The sequence below is a fragment of the Oreochromis aureus genome, linkage group 7 (assembly GCF_013358895.1).
Source record: "Oreochromis aureus strain Israel breed Guangdong linkage group 7, ZZ_aureus, whole genome shotgun sequence".
Lineage (NCBI taxonomy): Eukaryota > Metazoa > Chordata > Actinopteri > Cichliformes > Cichlidae > Oreochromis > Oreochromis aureus.
The window spans coordinates 4,024,403-4,044,296 of NC_052948.1; the positions used below are offsets into that span (position 1 = coordinate 4,024,403).

Genomic DNA, 19,894 nt, shown 5'->3' on the forward strand with positions numbered 1-19,894 from the left:
TGCCAACCCCAGCATGCTAGCTTAAGTGTGTTAGTACTAAGTTTAATAAAAGACAGATCTACAATGTTAATGCCCAGATGGATTCGATGCCAAGGAATAAAGACTGTTATGCCAAATGCCAAGTCCACACTGGTTTTATTTTTTATTCAAAGTGTACAATACGCTGTATACAGTTGCTGGCAAATCTGCTAAAATGTAAAAAGGCTGGTAATTGATGTAATTATATCAAATCTTTATATTACACAGAAGAATTTTGGCTTAGTCAGTTCACAATCCTTCTTATGTAAATAAGATGGTAGACTGGACAAAAACAGAGTAAATGCACAACTCCATGAAACCCAAAATTCACTATGACTTAAAGCCAGACTTGATGATTGGTGCAGTTAAAGACAGAATAAATGATACAATAAATAAGTAATAATTGCACTTATCAAAATAAATTACCCAGCCATACAGGTGTTTTCATCGACATATTTAACATTTATATCATACAGAATTTAATTAAGAGTCTTTTAAGTGTCAAAAAGCAGTTCACACTCATCAGAGAACATCCTCCTCTGCAATTAGGCTTCTGTGTCACAATATTGAAAGCGACTAATCAACATAGTGCACCTCTGCCTGGAGCTCCTTGGTGATGTATCCAAGAAGAGCAGCCGTAAGCTGCTGCTTCAGAGTTGCGTTGCCCATGACTAGAGCAATCAGCTGAGCCAAATCAGTCCACTGAATGTCTCCCAGGATTTCCATGAGATCATCATAAAGCTTCTGCTTTTCCTGAGGGCTGAGCTCCATTATGATCTGTGGAAGTGGTTTGAATTGACCACTGGTCAGCCAGCAGCCCAGAAGGCCTCCAGCAGCCCCTCCTACAGAAGATCAAAATTTCTTTGAGATAAAACAATAATGCTGATCACTCCAAAATAAACAGCTTAATTCCAATACATCAGCATTTATGATGAATCTATATGATTAGAAATGGTTCCTAAAGATAGAGGAACTGTTGCATTGTTCCACTCACCTACAGCTATGCCGAGAGGACCCCCAACCAATCCTCCAGCAAAGGCCAGCGCCCCAGCTGCTGCTGCTCCTTTCCCGGAACCTTTTACTGTGGTCTTAACTTGCTGATTGGCGGACAACTCACAACACAGCTTCATAACATCATCCATTCGTGGAGACATCCTGTGGATTAGATTTGCGATTCATAAAACAATTGCACAATTTAGACAATTTTATTCAACATTTCAGCAACACAGGCCCATAAAAGTTGAAAGGATTTGAAATTGTGTTTTTATTTAGAAGTGTTCCCTCATAATTTATTAAATACTTTCAGTTTCACAAGATTGAGTACAGCAGCAACATTGCCAACATTTCAGCAGGTTATAATTGAAAAGTAAATTCAAAATTAAATAAATGAACAAAATACCAACACAGCTTAACTCATCTTAAATTCCACACATTACTTGCTAAACTTTAACAATAAAACATTTAACATTTTAAATAGCTAAAATAAGAAACTTCAGACGTAATTAAATCAGTTCTCAATGAAAAAATAACATTAAGCTTAAAAATAAAACAGAACAAAGTTAAAGTTAAATATGAGACAATGAGTAGAAGTGATATAAATAGGTTTAAAAAAAATCAATGACCGGTATCTCGAAAAGCTAGGTTACAAAGGTCTTTGTTTTTAAAATGCTTTGCCTTTATGTACACTCCAGGTATGCTGACGTAAACGGTCATACTTTTACCGAGCATGCGCCCTCAGATTGACTCGTGAACGCATCATTTTTATTTCTCTGTTAATAAGAATCTGACACTTCTACTAAAATCAAAACTATGTTTACTGTCAGCTGTTGTACGCACTGATTTTTATAATTATATACAGAGTGTTTTTAATTACAGTTAAATTCAACCATGACACCAGAGACTCTCGTCACAATAAATGATTAAATAAACCATAATTACACATTGAAGTTTAGGAATAATAAAGTCATTAACAACTCAAACGGACGGTTTGGGCTGTTGATAATTAATACATTTTGGTGAGTGTTCTTGTGTTATGACACTTCTGGCTTAATGCAAGTTAAACTGATAGTATTATCTATCCATACAGCCGCAATTTAATCACCGTGAGCCCTTATCTCACTTCAACTGATGCTGAATTTGGCGACCTTTACTAAAAACAGTTTTTGAAAAAAACAAACAATTAACATTATGAATATTCTTCCCGCATGCTTTCGTATTGTTAAGGCGATCAAGCAATCAAAAGCTTCATAACAGACTGCGCAGCTCTGTCATTTCTACAAAACTCTGTCAATTCAAATTAAAGCCATAGCTGCTTCACCATCCACAGTAAACGCTTGGAACATACCTTGCTGTCTATTCAAATCCTTATCGACATTTACTGGTCCTGGTTTTACTATGTCATTCTCATTATTTGTTCAGCTCGGCCGGGCTCCGCATGCGCCTCATGATATATGAAGCTTGCTGTATGACTCTTGTCGCAATGCCTGATGGGAATGGCTAGGAAGTTGCATTCAAGTCCAAAAACTACAAACGTGTAAACCACATTCAGTTGAATTAAAATAGAGTGTTCAGCCTAAATTCCAATACAAGTTTCAGCAATGTATAATATTTTTAGACTAGCCTAAATTAGTATTGTTATATTTTTCTTACAAATTGTACATTTTAACAGCGTGTGAGTTTATAAATATAGCATGTATGGCATCAAGCCATTATAACGTATTCTTAACTTAAATACGTTAAAATATCATTGGACAGTTGAAAATAGTCTTTGATTTTCAGGCCAAATAATCTGTTTTCACTGTGCTTTAAAGGGTAAACTCTGAATTATTAGCCATTCTTTTTTTGTCCCTTGTGTACACCTTGTTTATAACTGGTGTTTCTCATATTTCCAACAGCAATTAAAAGCAACAAAAACAGACTATTTAATGCCTGCCACACAGGAAGATTGGGAACTTGGGGATAAATTATATTGTTGTTATCATATTAAACCAAACTCATTCAACTGCCGTGTTTGATTCACTCGTTACTTCTGATACTTTTATAGGGTTTTATGTGATGTGTGTTTAAATAATATCTGTAAATTTTCGTGCAGCATCGGGAATGTGAACATGGGGAGGGGTTTGCACCTGCTGCTAGTTAAATAGTGCCTGAATGTGCAAATCTGATGTGCTTGTCACTTTGTTTTTATATGCAGGTGGAACAACATTACCTCGCTTTAGATTGTTTACATCTGTGCAGACGTTCATATTTACCCAGAGTACACTGGGAGGAAGAACTGCATCAAGCTCGCTTCATTTGAAACCAAAACGGAAAATGTAATGTTTGAGATTGATAATAAAAGCATTAAATGAGAAAGGAAAGAGATGCATTAAAAGCTAAAACTTTTGAAGTACTCGTGGAGTCATGGTAAAAATAAAGTACACATTTTTTTAAATGTAATCATTTGTAGTCACAGGATGTGTGCGCCTTGCAATTATTAAGTCTATCGAACTCAAGGTGTTGCAGTGGCCCAGTCGACCTCCACACCTTAACCTTCCATACGCAAGCTGAATTACTTGTTGTGTGAATCCAACACTGACTGATTTTTTAGCCTTACGAAAAACTTGCTGATGTGAAACTGGGAGGATGGGCTTGAGAGTAGAAAGAAGCCACAACAAGGTGTGCACTTTGTTGTGACTGTAATTTTACCAGATTTATTCCTATTCACTTCTGTCCACCAAAAGTATAATTGTTTTAGTTTGTTTTTCTTTAATTTTACGTTTTGTATTTGTTGTTAATGCTAAACCAAGTATACAACCGAAGTTTTTTATTTTGAAAGTTCAGACCGGATACCACCCTGGAATAACGGTTGAGTTCTTGGAGTTGGACGGAGGTGCATGGCGCAGCGAGAGTGACAAGGAGTATTGGCTAATCTTCGGATATTCAGACTGTGGATATTTTTGGAAATCATGCAGAAATTCTGAAATGAGAGTGTGAGATGATATCACTTCCGAAAGTGTGGATAACTATCACTGCCCCATTGATGAATACGAGCAGAACGGGTCTCAGGAATAGCTGCTGCTGCATTCATAAACACTTCTTTAGGACTCACAACAGCCCTTGAGCTTTGTTTTGGGGTCACGAAACACCAGAAATTTCTTTTGTGCAAGTGGGTTGGCAATGGCTGAAAAGGGTCAAGTGGATGTAGAACACCTCGGCGGAGTTATCAGGCTCCGAGAGGAGCACGAAAAGGTAATATCATCAGTTGTCGCGAAACGTTTTGCTGGCTAGTATGCAACGTTAGCCAAGCCACCGTCTGCCACTGGCCACATGGTGCACCGGGAAAGGTCTTGGAACCACTTGCTGGGACTTGCTGAAGTACCTTGTACAGCAGATATAGACATTTGTGCCATTATTGTTTCACAGGTTACACGAAGAGTGTTTGTTGTTTTGACTTTCAGTTTTCGAGAAGCTTCCTCCTCCTGCAGACACTCACATGTTCAAGTTTAAATGTTGTAGGAGGGCGTGCTCAGCTAGGTTCGTTTCTTGGCATTAAAAAAAAGAAGAATTTCATACCAGTGCTGTTTGCTTCTTTACTTTGGGAAGTAAATTTCACCTAGACACAAAAACACTGTGTTTTTATTTCATTTTTTTTGCTTCATTTTTAAATGTATTAATTTTTTGACAGCCGTGTTTGTCTCGTCCTACTTCCTCGGAGTTGCTGACCTACTTCCCTGTGTGTGATGACTTTCAAACTATTATTACATATAAATTCGTGCCTCTGGGCAGTTGTGTCTGCAGCCGGGGTAAAGTAAAAGCCTCGGTGAAATGAATGTTTTATCACAGATGCTTTAAATGTTTAGATTTTCCACCTGAAGACTGTAAGTTGCGTAGATTTATCAGCTTGATTCTTACTAAAATTATTTGTCCTGAAACAGGTGGTGAAAGACTGTGAAAGTCGGATTCAACACTGGTAAGCATGAAAGCACCAATGAACTTGAGCACAAAGTTGGTTGTTTTTAAAATATGCTTGCATTAACTGAGTACACTGTGTAGGTTCTTCATGTTCTAATATTCCTTCAGTGTAGTTTTGAAGTTTACTATATCAGGTTTAGACATCCCCATTTTTTTGCCCTATTTTGCACAAACACGCTGTTATAACCAAAATTTGATTCCTTTAGGGTCATAAATACGTTCTAAATTGACAGAAAACGTCAGTTGCTTATCAAGTTTGTGCACACCCACACAGTGATATTCTTTTATTTCCTAATGAAGTTTTTGACCTTTGCTCAGGTTCCAGCAGGCCCCATTTCACAGCACAGATTTTTGACTTTTTATTGTAGGTGTTACTGTTAGTGTTGTCAACAACCCTGGAGTATTTAACAATAAACAGTGCCTGTGATGCAAAACAGCAGGTTAGTGACATGGAAGCACCTTAACAGAATTTGGTTAATAAATAGAACGAAGTATTATCAGAGAAGTAACATGTCAGGGAGGGTGGGTCCATCTCATTTCTCTTACTTGATACTCATCAGTCCTTGCTTGCTATGACCTGTGGGTCTTCAAGGACAGACTTCACTCTGATGTGAAATCAACAAATTTAGATGTATTTGTTTAGCACAAATTGTGTTGCAACAGCACAGCTGATTAAAAGAAAACTGGCTTATTTTATTAAATGTGCACGTGCAAGTAGTTTACAAAAGGGAAACATGCAGAGATGCCGTATATGGACAAAAATACTGGGCCACTTACACATTACACCTACGGGAGCTGCTCAGCCATAGAAACCTGTGCCATGAAGCTCCGAACGCACAGCTTTTGTGCTGATCTTAATGCCAGAGGAGGTCTGTAGCTGCTGAGTCGGCAGAGTGATGACGACTTTTGTCTACTATGCGCTTCATTACTCAGTGACCTCGCTCTGAAACTTTACATAGTCTGCCACTTCCTGAATGGTTCCCGAAATGCTTTTACTCTATCTAGTAGGAAATAAATTTAATGACAGTACCACGCTTGAATTCAGTGAAGTCTTTGGAAAGACCCGTTCTTTCACAAATCTTTGTAAATGCATGTTTAGGTGATGGATTTTAAGTACTTGAATTCAAAGATTTAAAGGTGTGACCCAATATTTAAGTGTATATAGTATATTTCACACTGCCATTTGTCGTATTTGAGGAAGTTACTACTTTGTTTCAGTGGCAGTAGTCTGTTTTTGTGCCTTGTTATACTACAGGCATTGTAAGCAGACATAGATTAGCAGAGCTGCTAACAAAAAAAAGATGCTAAAAGTATTGACGCAGTTAAGGGAATTGACATGTGGTGTATGCACAGAGAGACATTAAGAGATAGTAGAGCTCTTAAGAGACAGATAAAAACACCTGTGTGAGTGGACCATGACTGTGTAGGGGCTTCACTACAGGGTAGATTTGCTACGGTAAATGCATTTCCATTGATTCTAAGCAGGGGGTGTTAGCATCAGTGTTTTAAGTATTATTGATTAAAATAAGAAAAGTGCATGCAGGTTTTGTGTTATTACATTTATTTTGCATTATGTGTAAAATGAAAGAGAGTACTTATCAGTAAAAGGGTGATAAAACATTTTCTTTATAACAGATGTGTAAACATTGTCCTGTAAGTCTCGACAGACTCACACAGGTGATTTCATTTCCACTAACTAGGGCTTTTAAAGACTATATGGGCGTGCAGAGTGTGATAAATATCTACCTCATGCTCCTATTAGCATTCACGGACCTGACGTGAGATAAATCCCTGTTTTGTCATTATTGATACTAGGGCTGCTCGATTATGGCAAAAATGATAATCACGATTATTTTCACTGAAATTGAGATCTCGATTATTTGACGATATTTATTTAACAATAATGGCTTTAAAGATTGTCAAAAAATAATATAAAATAGTGTGCAAATACTGATTACAGTGCAAATGTTTGCAATATAAAAAATAAATGAAAAATGTAAACATCTATGTTTAGTGAACTTCAAAATACTGCACAATATTTGATCCACGTCTGACTCCGCGAACCCATAATGTTTCCACCAACGTTCCCTCAAATTTTTCATGTGTCTGAGCGAACACACAAACTCCCTGAGCAATCCCTTGGACCACTGTGAGCGACATCAGACGTGTGCACTGTGGTCACGCCAGCATCTAATCCATCCAAGTTACATGGTTTATTAAAATAATCAAATTGGTTTATTAAAATAATCAAATTACAGCATTTACATTTATGTTAGACTACTTTTAAGAAAGCGCTGCTTTAATACAGGCCATTTACCATTTAGACTACAATGGAAATTTGAAAAAAAATCCTGTTCATGACCTGTGTAGTATGTTAACACTATTGGAAGTAAAAATAACTTGAATTTTGAAAACACAACTTGCTTTCTTTCTTTCTTTTTTTCATAAAGCTCTGACTTGTATTATGAGTCTGTGGTCTGGGAGAGAGTCCTGTAACTCTCTGTCTGCCAAATACAGTATATAATGACCAATGTTGGGCAATTAATTATATAGTTACTACTTCAAAAAGTAACTCAGTTTGGCAAACAACAAAGTTTTTGCAGCTATTTATTTTTTTTAATGCAGCCAAGGCGTTTTTAAATAAACATTTCAAACTATTTACAGAACAATCAGCTGTTCTGCATCAAATCTGATGCCACACAAATTATTTGTGCCACTCCAAAAACTAATTTCTGTCCACTATGAGATAAAGGAGAACAACAGCCTGATACCTGCAGGCCTGACAACAGGAGATGTATCACTGCTGTAACACCTGTAACATTCAGCAGCCGCCTCATTGTTCTGACACACACAACAAAACTATTGACTACACTACACTAACTACACACTAACTACACACTAACTACACACTAACTACACACTAACTACACAAGATTTGCGCTAAACGTCTCAAATCTCTCACATCTCAGAACACCGCCGTCACTCCTAAAACTTCCCCCCGTTTCTTAACAACTAGATGCCACATTGCCATATCATTTTTTGATTGGTCGACACGGTACTTTTTTTCGACCAATAGGAAAGGGTGGGGGTTTTTGGTTTTGTTTTTGCTCACAGGCGGAGAGTGCTTTCCAGCGTTTTCCTTATAAAACGCCGTTTTACCGCTTTCTTCCCCGCAGTAAATATAAACAACGACGTATTCAGGAAGAAAACCAAACATTGCAGATATTTTTATCATAACTCTGGTTCTACGTGGCCTCTCAACACAATTTAAAAACTGGTATAAAGTCCACAATTTTTCCGTCAATTGTTCCGTCTGTCCTGCTCACATCTCCAATGGTTGTACACGTTGTCATTAATGTGGGTTCACTGCACATCAGCCACGCCGCTTTGCTAGCTAAAACACCGGTGTCGGCACATAAGGACGCTGTCATAGCCTGTCAACGACATTGATTGGCTGCTTATATACGAATGTGAATCACATTATTGGCTGGACTATGGGATAAGGTGGCATCGTTCTAATCCCATACAGGAGCAGCCAGTCACTTACTGACTAACACTGCAAAACAGAATTGTTAAAGTTTTAATTTTAATTTCAATTCAGGTTAGATTTTTTTTGTGCGCAACGCAGATTTTCTGTGCGCAGAGACCGTGCCAGCAGTGCGCAATTGCGCACGTGCGCAGCTTAGAGGGAACATTGGTTTCCACACCACTGAAGTCGTTTTACCTCTCTTTTCAACCAACGGCATTCTTTCTTCAGCAGCCATTATCCTCTCCTCTCCAAATAACTTCTGCTTAGCTTTCCGAACTTCCCTCGGGTCCTCTTAATTGTTGTGACGCGTGTTCGAAACGCAGAGAGGTGCGCTCGATTTGCCACACGGAGCAGCGCGAGAGTAAAGCACGAGGGAGGTGCTAATAATCGGCTCAGTCATTTTTAATGATCGTTCACCAGATCGTAAACCCAGATCGTAATCGAGATTAAAATTCGATTAATTGAGCAGCCCTAATTGATACATTAATCCAGTCCAGTTATACGCTATTCAGTCTAGTTTCTCTCACGTTTCTTTTACACAAGGGTCTGATTTGGCAGAAAATTAGCCTATTCCCAAATTAAAAAACAAAAAAGTAAGTAAATTCAAAAGAAGAAGCAGAAAAATATCTTTAAGAATGCTGAGGCCACTGTATTGCACTGTGAATATAAAGGTCCCCTCTCAATGTCTTTATTTTTAAATTCACCACTGCTCAAAATACTCTTTCTATCCTTTCAACACAGTGAGGGAAGTGTGTGTGAGTGATCTAAAATAATAGACAGTGTACAAGAGAGGTGAAGAATAGAGTACAGACAGGGTGGAGTGGATAGAGATGAGTGCCAGGGGTGATTTGACAAATGGATAGAAGAACAAGTGAAAGGGAAGGTTTACAAGATGGTAGTGAGACCTGCTATGATGTATGGTTTAGAGGTGTTGCTACTGATAAAAAGACAGGAGGTAGAGCTGGAGGTGACAGAGTTGAAGATGCTCAGATTTCTGTTGGGAGTGACCAATAGGGATAGAGATTAGTATATTGACAGGACAGCTTAGGAGACAAAGCTAGAGAGGTAAGATTGAGATGGTTTGGACATGTGTAGAGGAGAGATGGTTGGTATTTTGGAGCTGCCAGGCAGAAAGGAAAGAGGAAGACCAAAGAGTAAAGAGTAAAGTCATGGATACAGTGAAGGAGGATATGTGTATATGAGTTGGAGATGATCTGCTGTGGTGGCCCATTAAAGGAGCACGTCCCACCCGTCCCATCCTGGCAACAAACTGTTCCAACTTCTACAATCTGGTAGAAGGTTCCGCATCATCCGGGCAAGGACATCTATCCTCAAGCCATCCAGGCCCTAAACCAACCTTTTTTTTTTTTTTGCACATATCGAGGAGCGTGTCAGGATACATTTCACTGTGTGTTATACTTGTATAACTATGCATGTGACAAATAAAGAACCCTGAACCTTGAACCAGTAGAAGATTTATGATGACATTTACACAGTTTGGCTTTTTGTAATCATACGTACTCCCCCATTTTCAGAGACTTAAAACTATTTGCGCAAACAAACATACTTGTAAATATAAGGATCTTTTTAAATACGTGGATGAAAATCCTTTCCAGTCAATGTCTGTTGAAGGACATCATAAAATGCTGCTAGGTTTTCACGCAGCCACCTTCATTTGCTGCTGCTTGTTTGTTTTTTGGGGGGGTCTCTCCGCCCTCAGTTTTGTGTTCAGTATTTGAAAAGCAGGATCTGTTGGGATGAGATCAGGTGACCGACATGGTCACTGAAGAATACTCCATCTCTTTACTTTGATAAACTCTTGGGTTGCTTTTGCAGTTTGCTTTGGATCATTATCTATTTGCAGTGTGAAGCACCTTCTGATCAGCATTTGGTTGAATCTGAACAGAGAGTATAGCTCTGTACACTTCACAGTATGTACTTCTGTCAGTAGTTACATCATCAGTAAACACTCCTGGCCCAGTTTCACTGGCAGCCATATGTGCCCATGCTATAACATTGTCTTCACCAAGTTTGAGAGATGATGTTGTGTTCTTCAGCTCATTGGCTGTTTTTCTCCTTCTCCATACTTTTTGCTTTCTATCGTTGAGGTACAAGTAAATCGTGGTTTCATCGGTTCAGATATTTATTTTTTTCAAAAATAGGCAGGGGCTTTCACATGTTTTCTCTAACGTGTAATCTGACATTTCTGTAGGCCAGATTACATAGGTTCATTTTGTTTGTTTCACAAGAAGTAGATTCTGTTTTAAATCACTCATTCAAGTGACTTCTTTAGTCTCAGCTGACTGCAGGTTTCCCCACCCTTATAAACAGTGCCTTTGAACAATGACTGAAACTAGCTCCACTGACGAACAATAGGCTGTGAGGCCAGTTTCTTGATCATTGTTTGTTTGTTTGTTTTTTAACCATAATAATGGCCTTCATTCATCAACATCTCCTCCAGTAAACAGCTACTAAATCCAAGTTAAAAACTTATAATCGACTCAAGATCTTTTATCTGTATTACTTGTCATGAAATAAGGGAACAGGCTTCACCTGACATTCAGTCTGCTTGTCAGTTAATCCAACTGCTTGTAAACCAACAACGTATGGATGTAACTGCATACAAAGTTCATAAATGTAAAATTCATAAATCCTACTGAAAATGCATTACAAAAGCTACAGAAAACTACTATTGCCTCCATTGCTGTAGCTGTTTACTAATTGGATTTTAAAGTGCTCATTAAAAAGTTTGGTTTCAAACATTTGATTGCAATAGGAGACTGTAAAGGAGAAAATACTCTTCCAACAGATGACTGGAGTAAGGGATTTATTAGCCAGTATGAGGGGGCTGTTGGCAGCACTGTGCTTTCAAGTGGGAATATAACACTTGCTGTAAAAGGCATTGGAAGCTGAGCCTGATTCAGTAGTTTATGTTGGGGATGCTGGCATAAAGCTTTGGTAGCTGTGGTCCATTTACAAAGTGGTCAAGTGATTTTTGCTGAGGGTTTCTGTGGTCTTTATTGTATAAATATGATAAGAAATTTTAATTAGCTTGTCCTTTTTCTTTCTTTCTTTTTTGGTCAGTTTCTCTTCCTATAATTCCTAAAGTTTTATAATGCCCAGCAAAAAATAAGTAATAAGAGTAAGTAAATAAAAAACAGTGACATCTTGAGGCTACTTTAGCTTCTATGCCACATTTGCCCTCCCCAAATGGAAAACAGGCACTCCCCCTTTACACCATTGTTTGCTTCCCATTGTTTAAATTTCAACTTATCCCAAGATATGACAATTTCCTTCGGGGTCAACCTTCAGGATCAATAAAGTTTTATTGAATTGAATTGAATTGAAACACACCATATTAGACAGGATGGCTTCAGAGAGCTGTGGTTTCATGGGAGAAACGTTTTGTTTGCAGGAAGAAGGTGTCGGGTGACTATGAAGCCCTGAATGACCGCCTCAAAACTCTGCCAGATCAACTGTCATATGACATCATGGTGAGTGATGACCTTATTTAAAATACAGAGGAAAGGAGAGAATTCTAAAATACACAAAAGTTCACGCCTATATACATTTTACTCCTTTATTTACGTTTGCTCTACCTGTTTGAGTTGACCTGTTTCCTTTTTTTTTTTTTTTTCTTACGCTCTGTTTTTCCACACGTGCAGGTACCATTTGGCCCTTTGGCCTTTATGCCCGGAAAACTGGTACACACCAACGAGGTCACAGTGTTGCTGGGTGATAACTGGTTCGCCAAGTGCTCTGCCAAGCAAGCTCAAAAAATTGTTGATCACAGGATGAAATGTGAGTATTTTTTTAAACTTTTTTTTTTCCCACTTCTCACTGAATACTTACTGCCTGATGTTAACATAATCTCTTAGTGCTGCTTTTCATGCAGCAGAGGGCGCAAGTGCATCATATCAACATAGCTCGTCTGAGCAGATCCTTGAAGGAAAAACTTTAAACCGTGTAACGATTCACCACAGCAGTCATACGTAAGCAAAGATGCTACAGCTGTTGGAAGTTTGTCATAGCGGGTTGCAGACACATTCGACGTGCATTTATTTCAATGTGCAGTGTTTGCAGGGCTCATTGTCCGTGCAGCTCTTGCATTCATTCAGGTCACCGCTGTCGCTGCTTAGGCTGTGAACCGTAGGATAACAGTTCCTACCTGTTCCTCTTTTCTGTGGTCAAATCGTAACCCGTTACTGCGGCGGCTTTGTTCGATCTCGCATCAGTTGTGTGCAGCTTTGCTTCCCTGTGTGTGTTAACCCCGCTGCTCATTTCTAGGTCTGAAAATCTCATATCAAGTCAAATGGGCCCAAATAACGATCTCTGATGTGAACATTATTAGAATGTTTAGTGAAGCAGAAATGTGCTGCCACAGCCCCATCCGCAGCGCCACCCCCAACCCCCCCGCTCTCGTCCTCCCCCATCTCCTGACCCTGCCCACCCTGCTATTACAGAGCTAAGTGCTGTAATACAAACATAGCTAGCTGAAATGTGTCAGACAGCGGCTGAGTTGTCAGGCCTTCTGTGTTTGACCTTTCCTCACTTCCAGTTGATGCACTGACTGGAGGGGCTCCCGATTGCCATGGAAACAAGGGCCCTCTGCTGCTATTAGTGAAAGGGCTTAATTGTTGTGAAGATTTAATGATCCGGAGTAGTATTCAGGGCAGAAGATATTATGAACTGTTTGTGTCATCATTTTTCATTTTTTTTCTCTTCACAACTTGTTTAGGATTTTAACTCTTTACAAGCTGGTTGTCTTTTTTCTTTTTGAAGCGTTTCATTGAAATCTGCCTGCTGTCTCTGTGTCTTTTTTTCGGCACATGTGGCTTTGTCAGTTTGCCCTCCTAAGTGCACAGTTTAATGAAAATGCATTTGCTGTCTACAGATGTGAAGAATGAACTAGACGGCTTGTCCAAGACGATAAAAAACTTTGAAGCCAGAGTTGGGTTTGCGAAGGATTTGGAAACCATCTCTGCTGTATGTTGCATTACCAACAAGTTGTCTCACACATAAGTTATTGTGCAAGTCATAAATGGGGGCAAAAACATTAACTGTAGTGTTCTTGTTCTTTTAGAGTAAAGGCGACTATGTTGACATCAGAGAGGAGGTTGGAAACAATGACTCTGTTGTCACCAAAGGTATCTTTGTCAGCCTTTCTTCTGACCTCATTTCACTTGTGTATCATGGCCGTAGAGAAAGCAATGTAGCTTTTCACCCATTGCTTAATTCTACACCAAAATTAAATTCATGTGTAGCTGTGAATAGTTTAAAGGTTTCTTTTTCTGTACGCTTTAACAGGAAAGCAAAGAATAGCTCACAAGCCAAACTCTAAGCCCAAGCAGGATGTGGTTTTTGATTTTAAAGAAGAGGATGAGGAGAATGAGGAGGAAAGCAGAGATAGTGGAAGCAGGAAATGCGTTATGACTGAGGAGGAGCTATGGGCTAGATTGGATGAACTCGAGAAACTGGAGGAACTACAAGATGAGCAGGACAAGTATGTGAAGATACTTTTCTGTTTTTGTATGAGGATCAATAATCCTGCTCTTTCCCTGTTCTTTTTCAAATTTTGATGTTTTGTTTTTTTGTCCCTTCAGATTATCTGATAATGGAGACATGAATGGTGAGGACACATCTTCCTCTTCCTCAGAAGAGGAGAAAGATGCAGATGCTGCGACTCCAGTAAATGGGCTGAGTTTGAAGCCAGGTTGGAGCGCGCTGCCTTCCAGCACAGCACCACTTAGACAGGACAGGAAAGAGGAAGAAGACTTTGAGGAGGAAGAGGAAGCCAATTATTTGCCTACTATCTACTTTTCTCACACAGTCGAACCCAAGAAGGTTAGAGCAATGAATAAGTTAGAACATCTGTAAGTCTTCTGTGAGTTTTCTCTTCACCTTTCCATGTGTCTGCCTTTTGCATCAGGTGAGAATAAATACAGGCAAAAACACCACACTGAAGTTTAGTGAAAGGAAAGAGCAGAAGGAACACTCGAAGAGGAAAAAGAAAAATGGCCACAGCAATGGACATGCTCATCACGAACTTCACAAAATCACAACACCAGCAGACATTTACAGGTAAAAATATTGCAGTTAGACTTAATGAACAAATGAATTTTGCGTGTTTAAAATTGAAATTTGGCAATAAACAGGTTCTGGTTTGAAGTATGGAAAAAAATTGGCCACATTGTATTTTCAGTCCCATTGTCACACGTGTACAAAATCAAGCAATACAAACCAGTGAAGAAATGGGTCACTCTAAAGCGCTCACTGATTTTGAGTGCTGTAATAGGTTTGGGGAAATTTCTTCCCTCTCTCTGATCAGCTGCTAGTGGCATTACTGCAAAGCAGAAGCATTGCTTCAGTCACTGTTATCTCAATAACTGAACGTCAACATTGAGAGCATATTCATAGTTGGCAACGCTGTGCTGACTCAGTAACTCAGAGTTATAAACCTGCTTTTGCATTAACATCAGGAAAAATAACGTGTCCCAGGAACTTCATGGGATTTCGAGCAGCTTCTGTGGAAGTAACATTTTGGTGGCTCAGTACTTTTTTCCATATAGTTCATGTTTAGCTGCTTTGACTGGTGAAACTGGACTCTTACTTTGTTTTTGTGTTTTTAATCAGGTTGTTTGTAGATGTGAAAAATGGGGAACCCATACCTAGGAAGTCCATACTGAAATCACGCAGTCGAGAGAACAGCGTGTGCAGCGACACAAGTGAGAGCAGCGCTGCAGACTTTGAGGAGCGCAGAATTATGGGACGCAGCTTCAGTCATGACGAGGCAACGCACAGCGACACCAGCGATGGCATCACAGAAGAGGACAGTCCCACAGCAGTGTTGCTACAACCTCCCAGCAGATTTGAGGTGAAAGAGAGCTGAAGTTTCAGCATTGAGTTTGTTGTTTTTACACTCATTTTGATTAAATGTATGGTCTGCATGATTCAAAGTTACTGCACTTGTGTTATTTCATTTTAAGTAGTGTCCCAGCTTTGGAAAGAGCTTTAAGTTTGTTTAGTATTTGTTACCTTTACACGTTTCTTTGTATAGTTCTTAATCTCATTTTGGTGTGAAAGATTCTGCAATATATCCGAGCACAAATATATGAAAGTGCGATGCAACACCACCAACATCAGTCTCCTTACTGTTATTTCTTTCTTATTCCTCTTTTTCAGGCTTTTTCAGGTACAGTAATAGAAAAGGATCCAATGCCCTCAGCTGTCCCTCATCTGACCATCTCTCCACCAGCTCTGCCAACAATACTAGAGAGGAAACAGGAGGAGGTGGCGCCTGATGTTGCCCCACCCCAGCAAGCCCCAAAGAGGGTGTCGAAGTTCAAAGCTGCCCGATTGCAGCAGAAGTGACTGTTAAGAGGCAAATATTCAGCTTTTACATGAACATCTTTTGTGAATCCTTTGTTTCTCTTTGGTAACCGAACAAAAAAACAAACCACATGCTCATTTCTTTGCACGCCTTTCATCCACTGATAGGGTTTCTGTTTCTGTCTGTAAAGTAGAACACTTAACCAGTCGGCCTTTGTGTAACACTGCTTTTTTACGGTTTATTGCAGCCTCTTTTGCTTATCTGCTTTAAAAGACATTCTTCTTTTAGCCTTGTTTAAGACATTTGCAGTCTGTCATACGTTTACCTGTCTACTCTTCTGTTGATCTGTGATATCACCAGGTTAACTCAGACTGTAGGCTTTGCCACATAAGATGAGTTGCCTTTTTTTTGTTTGTTTGTTTGTTTTCCCCCAGTATTGATTATTAAACAGAATCAGGTCTCGTTAGCTCTCATTTGACCATCTCTTGACCTGCCCTACTGAATGTATGTATCCCTTTGTGACAAGCTTTATGTAAAACAGAAAAAAAATATTGATGGAAAGTAAAAGAAAAATAAATGATTTTGACTACAAGTCTTGATTTCTCTTTGTTCCATAAGAGAAAATAATTCTTACTCTCCTACACAAGGAGATGGATCTATATTTCATTTATGGTCTGCTGACAGGGCTTTATTGTGTTTCTGAATATCTTATACCAAAATGTTTTTCTCCAGTTGTTGTTGCACACAGTGCAGTAATAATGGGTAATAATATTTTCGTTTTTTTTATTTTTTGCCTGATGCTTAGTGTAAATTGTTTCAGTCTTTAAATAGCTGTTACTAGACGCTGAGATAAGGCTTTTATGAATTATTGTTACTCCTAGTGAATTTCCTGTTATGCAGTGGAATTAGAAGAGCTAAGTAAAGCACCATCCGCCATTGAACTTTCTAAGGCAGCAATAATGCTTCATCAAATGTGGAAGTTAATTGAAAGCAAAATGGCTCCTCCTGTTAGTAAAAACTCAAGTCTTAAAGGAAGAGAAAGAATTCCCAAGACAAACAAATCGAGGATGTTTTGGGTGCAACACCAACATTTCACTGTTAAAGACCAGAAGCAAGTGTTATTTACAGATCAAAGTCAGAAGTTCATGGTTGCATTAAATGTGCTTAGGAAAAGGATAAACTAAAACCACTGCATGAATGTTGAGAAATATGCAGTTCAGAGAACAGTGAGTGAAACAGACTGTTCACAAAATAAAATATGAGACGTATTTTGCAAGTTGTTTCCTAAAACAAAATATTCATTCGTTGTATTTTATATTTTTTATGTATTTTATGTATTTATTATTTTTTTTACATAAATGGCTGATTTGAAAAAAACCCTGCTGAATAAATACATTATAAATTGTGCTCTTTTAAGTAACAATCAAGTAACCTTCAAAACTAAGAGACTGTTTCCTGTGACTCTACTTAGTTTCAAAACAATCATAGGAAAAATCCAAAAGGGCCTCTTTTTTTTTTTTTTTAGCTGGATGAAGTAGTGAGGGGAGGTGTTCCTGTTTTTAGTGGCCTAAAAGGTCAAAATGCTGAACTCAACTGAGCACCTATTGATTATTAGCACAGCAGCGGATGCACGTGTACTTCATCTACACTGAAGTGCAGCTTTAATTAAAGCTATGATTTTTGAATTAAAAAGTCTATCACTCCCCTTTTAGTTAAATGGTGGGAGTGCATGTCTCTGATAAGAAGCTTTGAAACAGGTCCAGAGGTGACACCCCTCACCCTCCTCCCTTCCAGGATTATTCCTCCAATATGAAAATCCAGGTAGCATGAGACAGATTAGGCAATGCTTAACATGCTAGAGTTGTGTTGGTGAGACACAGATCAATGGTCTTATGTAGGTTAAGCTGCGTAGGTATATGCTGGAACTACATTTCAAAGAAAACTTGCATACAATCTATGTAATGAGCTGGAACACACTCAAGATCTACATTTCAGGGATTATGAGGGATTTTAAGAGTTGTATGATTAGGGATTCAGCAGGTATTGTTGTCCAGACAGGTGCTTGGGTCTGAGAGGGGGAGCTTTTAGTTCCAAATGACAGAAGAATGGATTAAACAGCAGCCAATGTATCTGCTTCACTGCTATTTGAACATATGATATGAAATATCCAACGGTCTTGTACTTGGATCATTTACACTCACTGCCTATAAGAGCAACTGGTTTCTGTTCCTGACTTTTTCCACTAATGAGGCTCAGGTGGAAATCACAGGAGAGAAACAAATGTCCAGGAACAGCTTTGTGGTATGATCTTTGCGCTGCTCTTTCGATCCTTAATCTCTTAAACCCTCTGAAATGTCATTTTTTGTTTGCTTTAGTCTGTTTTGTGTATGTTATTAAAGCCTATATATTCATAAATAAAATCAATGGGACGACTACAGCAGCGTATTATAGAACTTTTAGAGCTGAATTAATTTGTCAATAATTTATAAACCGATTGAGAGAAAATGAGAAACCTGTGACATGTTACCAACTAATTATCAGTGTGAGCTTGTCTTATATTGATAAATTCAGTACCTTTAAGTTTTGGCCAGAAAATGTAAAAAATTAAAGATGAAAAAAAAAATCACTTCCCCCACTGAAAAACAAACAATGGTTACAGCCTTAATGATGATAGAAATCGATGCTTCATAGAAAACACCTACAGCTACAACTAAATGAAGAACCCAAGGACCTGTTGATGTATATATATATTCTCTTATCTATATGTTTGCATTAGAAGCAAGATGGCAAGATTTTCTTTTCCTTTTTGGAGAATACTGAATGTCAGTCGGAGAGCAGAAGTGTGAGAGATGCTTCAAGCCTCCAATTAAGCTTTCTTAATAGAGTCATTTACCACCTATAATCACTCAGGTATAATCCCGTCTTCTCTTAAACGTCGAAAACCCCATATCGGATACGAAAAAAATAAGCAGCAGCTGCAGCACAAAGTGTTCCACACAACATTATCCCGATATAAATGTGTATAATTTTTTTAAAGATGAGAGCGCCATACAAATCCTTCGTGCTTTCACAGAAGTTTTCAAAAATAAAAGCACCACTCTTGCAGGTAATCCCCGGGACTAATGTGACATGCATGATATAACATAATACTTCTACAAGCGTGCATATCGGGGGGGGGAGGATTGATTTCTAAAGTCTGCGTTCTGGAGACGCTGGTGCACATTTTACGCACGGTGCCAGTCTGTTACACTTACATACCAGCGGCCAGATGAGGGAGACATACGGCTTCGGGACATGTCGAAGTATCCCGAGTAATTTTTTATAAGATTTCATTACCTCTTTCTTCAACTGGAAATACTACAGAGCAAAGCGCGTTGCTGGCTTCGTCTGGCTAAACCGTGTAAACGCTTTTTTTTTTAGACCGAGGAGGAAAAGGTAGTTAAAGGAGGAAATCAGTGCGCTACTGTGTGCTGGGCGTTTATGATAAAGCGTGTGAAGCGTACAGTCCGTCAGTCAGCAGTCAGTCATCCAGTTCAACATCACTCTCCACTGAACTCCAGCTGTCACATCGTGTCCTCCGCGCCTCTTCGAACTGGCCAGGTAAGAGAAATCACTGCGACTCTTAAAGATTTACCCAAGTTATTTGTGAAAAGTTTCTGACGAGTCGGATTCTGATGGACACGCGTTTCCCAGGGATGCCACTGTTGGTTTTCTTTCTTGTTAAAAAAGGAAGTAATGGCGAGGGCTGAAAGGTGACTAAGGAATTTTCTACAGCTCATCGTAAAAATTAGTCGAGAGTCATCCAATAGAATGCAAAAAATACCAAATCTGTGTATTTCTCTGGTGTTTATTGAGCATATAATTAGTATACAGTTAGACCACGAGCATCATATTCTATCATATTTCACTGCAACCTTCAATTATATCGTATTATTGCATATAGGTTTTTTCTTTCACAGAATGTAAAATTATGATTTAGAAACATAAAAATGAGGATTTTTATACTATAAGTTGTGTAGTTATGAATAAGAATGACGCAAGGTAGCTGTGCATTACAATCCCCA

The 19,894-nt window shown here is 38.7% G+C and overlaps 2 protein-coding genes across 3 annotated transcripts; one reads left to right on the forward strand and one right to left on the reverse strand.

Annotated features, from left to right (window-relative positions):
* Positions 1 to 116: 116 nt before the first annotated feature.
* zgc:112052 (protein C19orf12 homolog) lies at positions 117 to 2,495 on the reverse strand. Its single transcript, XM_031730021.2, has 3 exons — positions 2,363 to 2,495; positions 1,013 to 1,173; positions 117 to 860 (listed from the first exon to the last, which is right to left on the reverse strand). The coding sequence occupies exons 2-3, from the start codon at positions 1,170 to 1,172 to the stop codon at positions 595 to 597; spliced, it is 426 nt and encodes a 141-aa protein (XP_031585881.1). The 5' UTR covers position 1,173; positions 2,363 to 2,495; the 3' UTR covers positions 117 to 594.
* Positions 2,496 to 3,864: 1,369 nt separating this feature from the next.
* Positions 3,865 to 16,422, forward strand: uri1 (URI1 prefoldin like chaperone). 2 transcript variants are annotated; one of them, XM_031730002.2, is made up of 11 exons: positions 3,865 to 4,248; positions 4,935 to 4,969; positions 11,916 to 11,994; positions 12,166 to 12,301; positions 13,395 to 13,486; positions 13,584 to 13,647; positions 13,808 to 14,003; positions 14,104 to 14,344; positions 14,430 to 14,581; positions 15,134 to 15,374; positions 15,683 to 16,422. In XM_031730002.2, the coding sequence occupies exons 1-11, from the start codon at positions 4,177 to 4,179 to the stop codon at positions 15,869 to 15,871; spliced, it is 1,497 nt and encodes a 498-aa protein (XP_031585862.1). In that variant the 5' UTR covers positions 3,865 to 4,176; the 3' UTR covers positions 15,872 to 16,422. The 2 variants fall into 2 exon arrangements, with proteins under 2 accessions (XP_031585862.1, XP_039471560.1); XM_039615626.1 differs by lacking the exon at positions 3,865 to 4,248 and adding an exon at positions 4,255 to 4,802.
* The last annotated feature ends 3,472 nt before the right edge of the window (positions 16,423 to 19,894 follow it).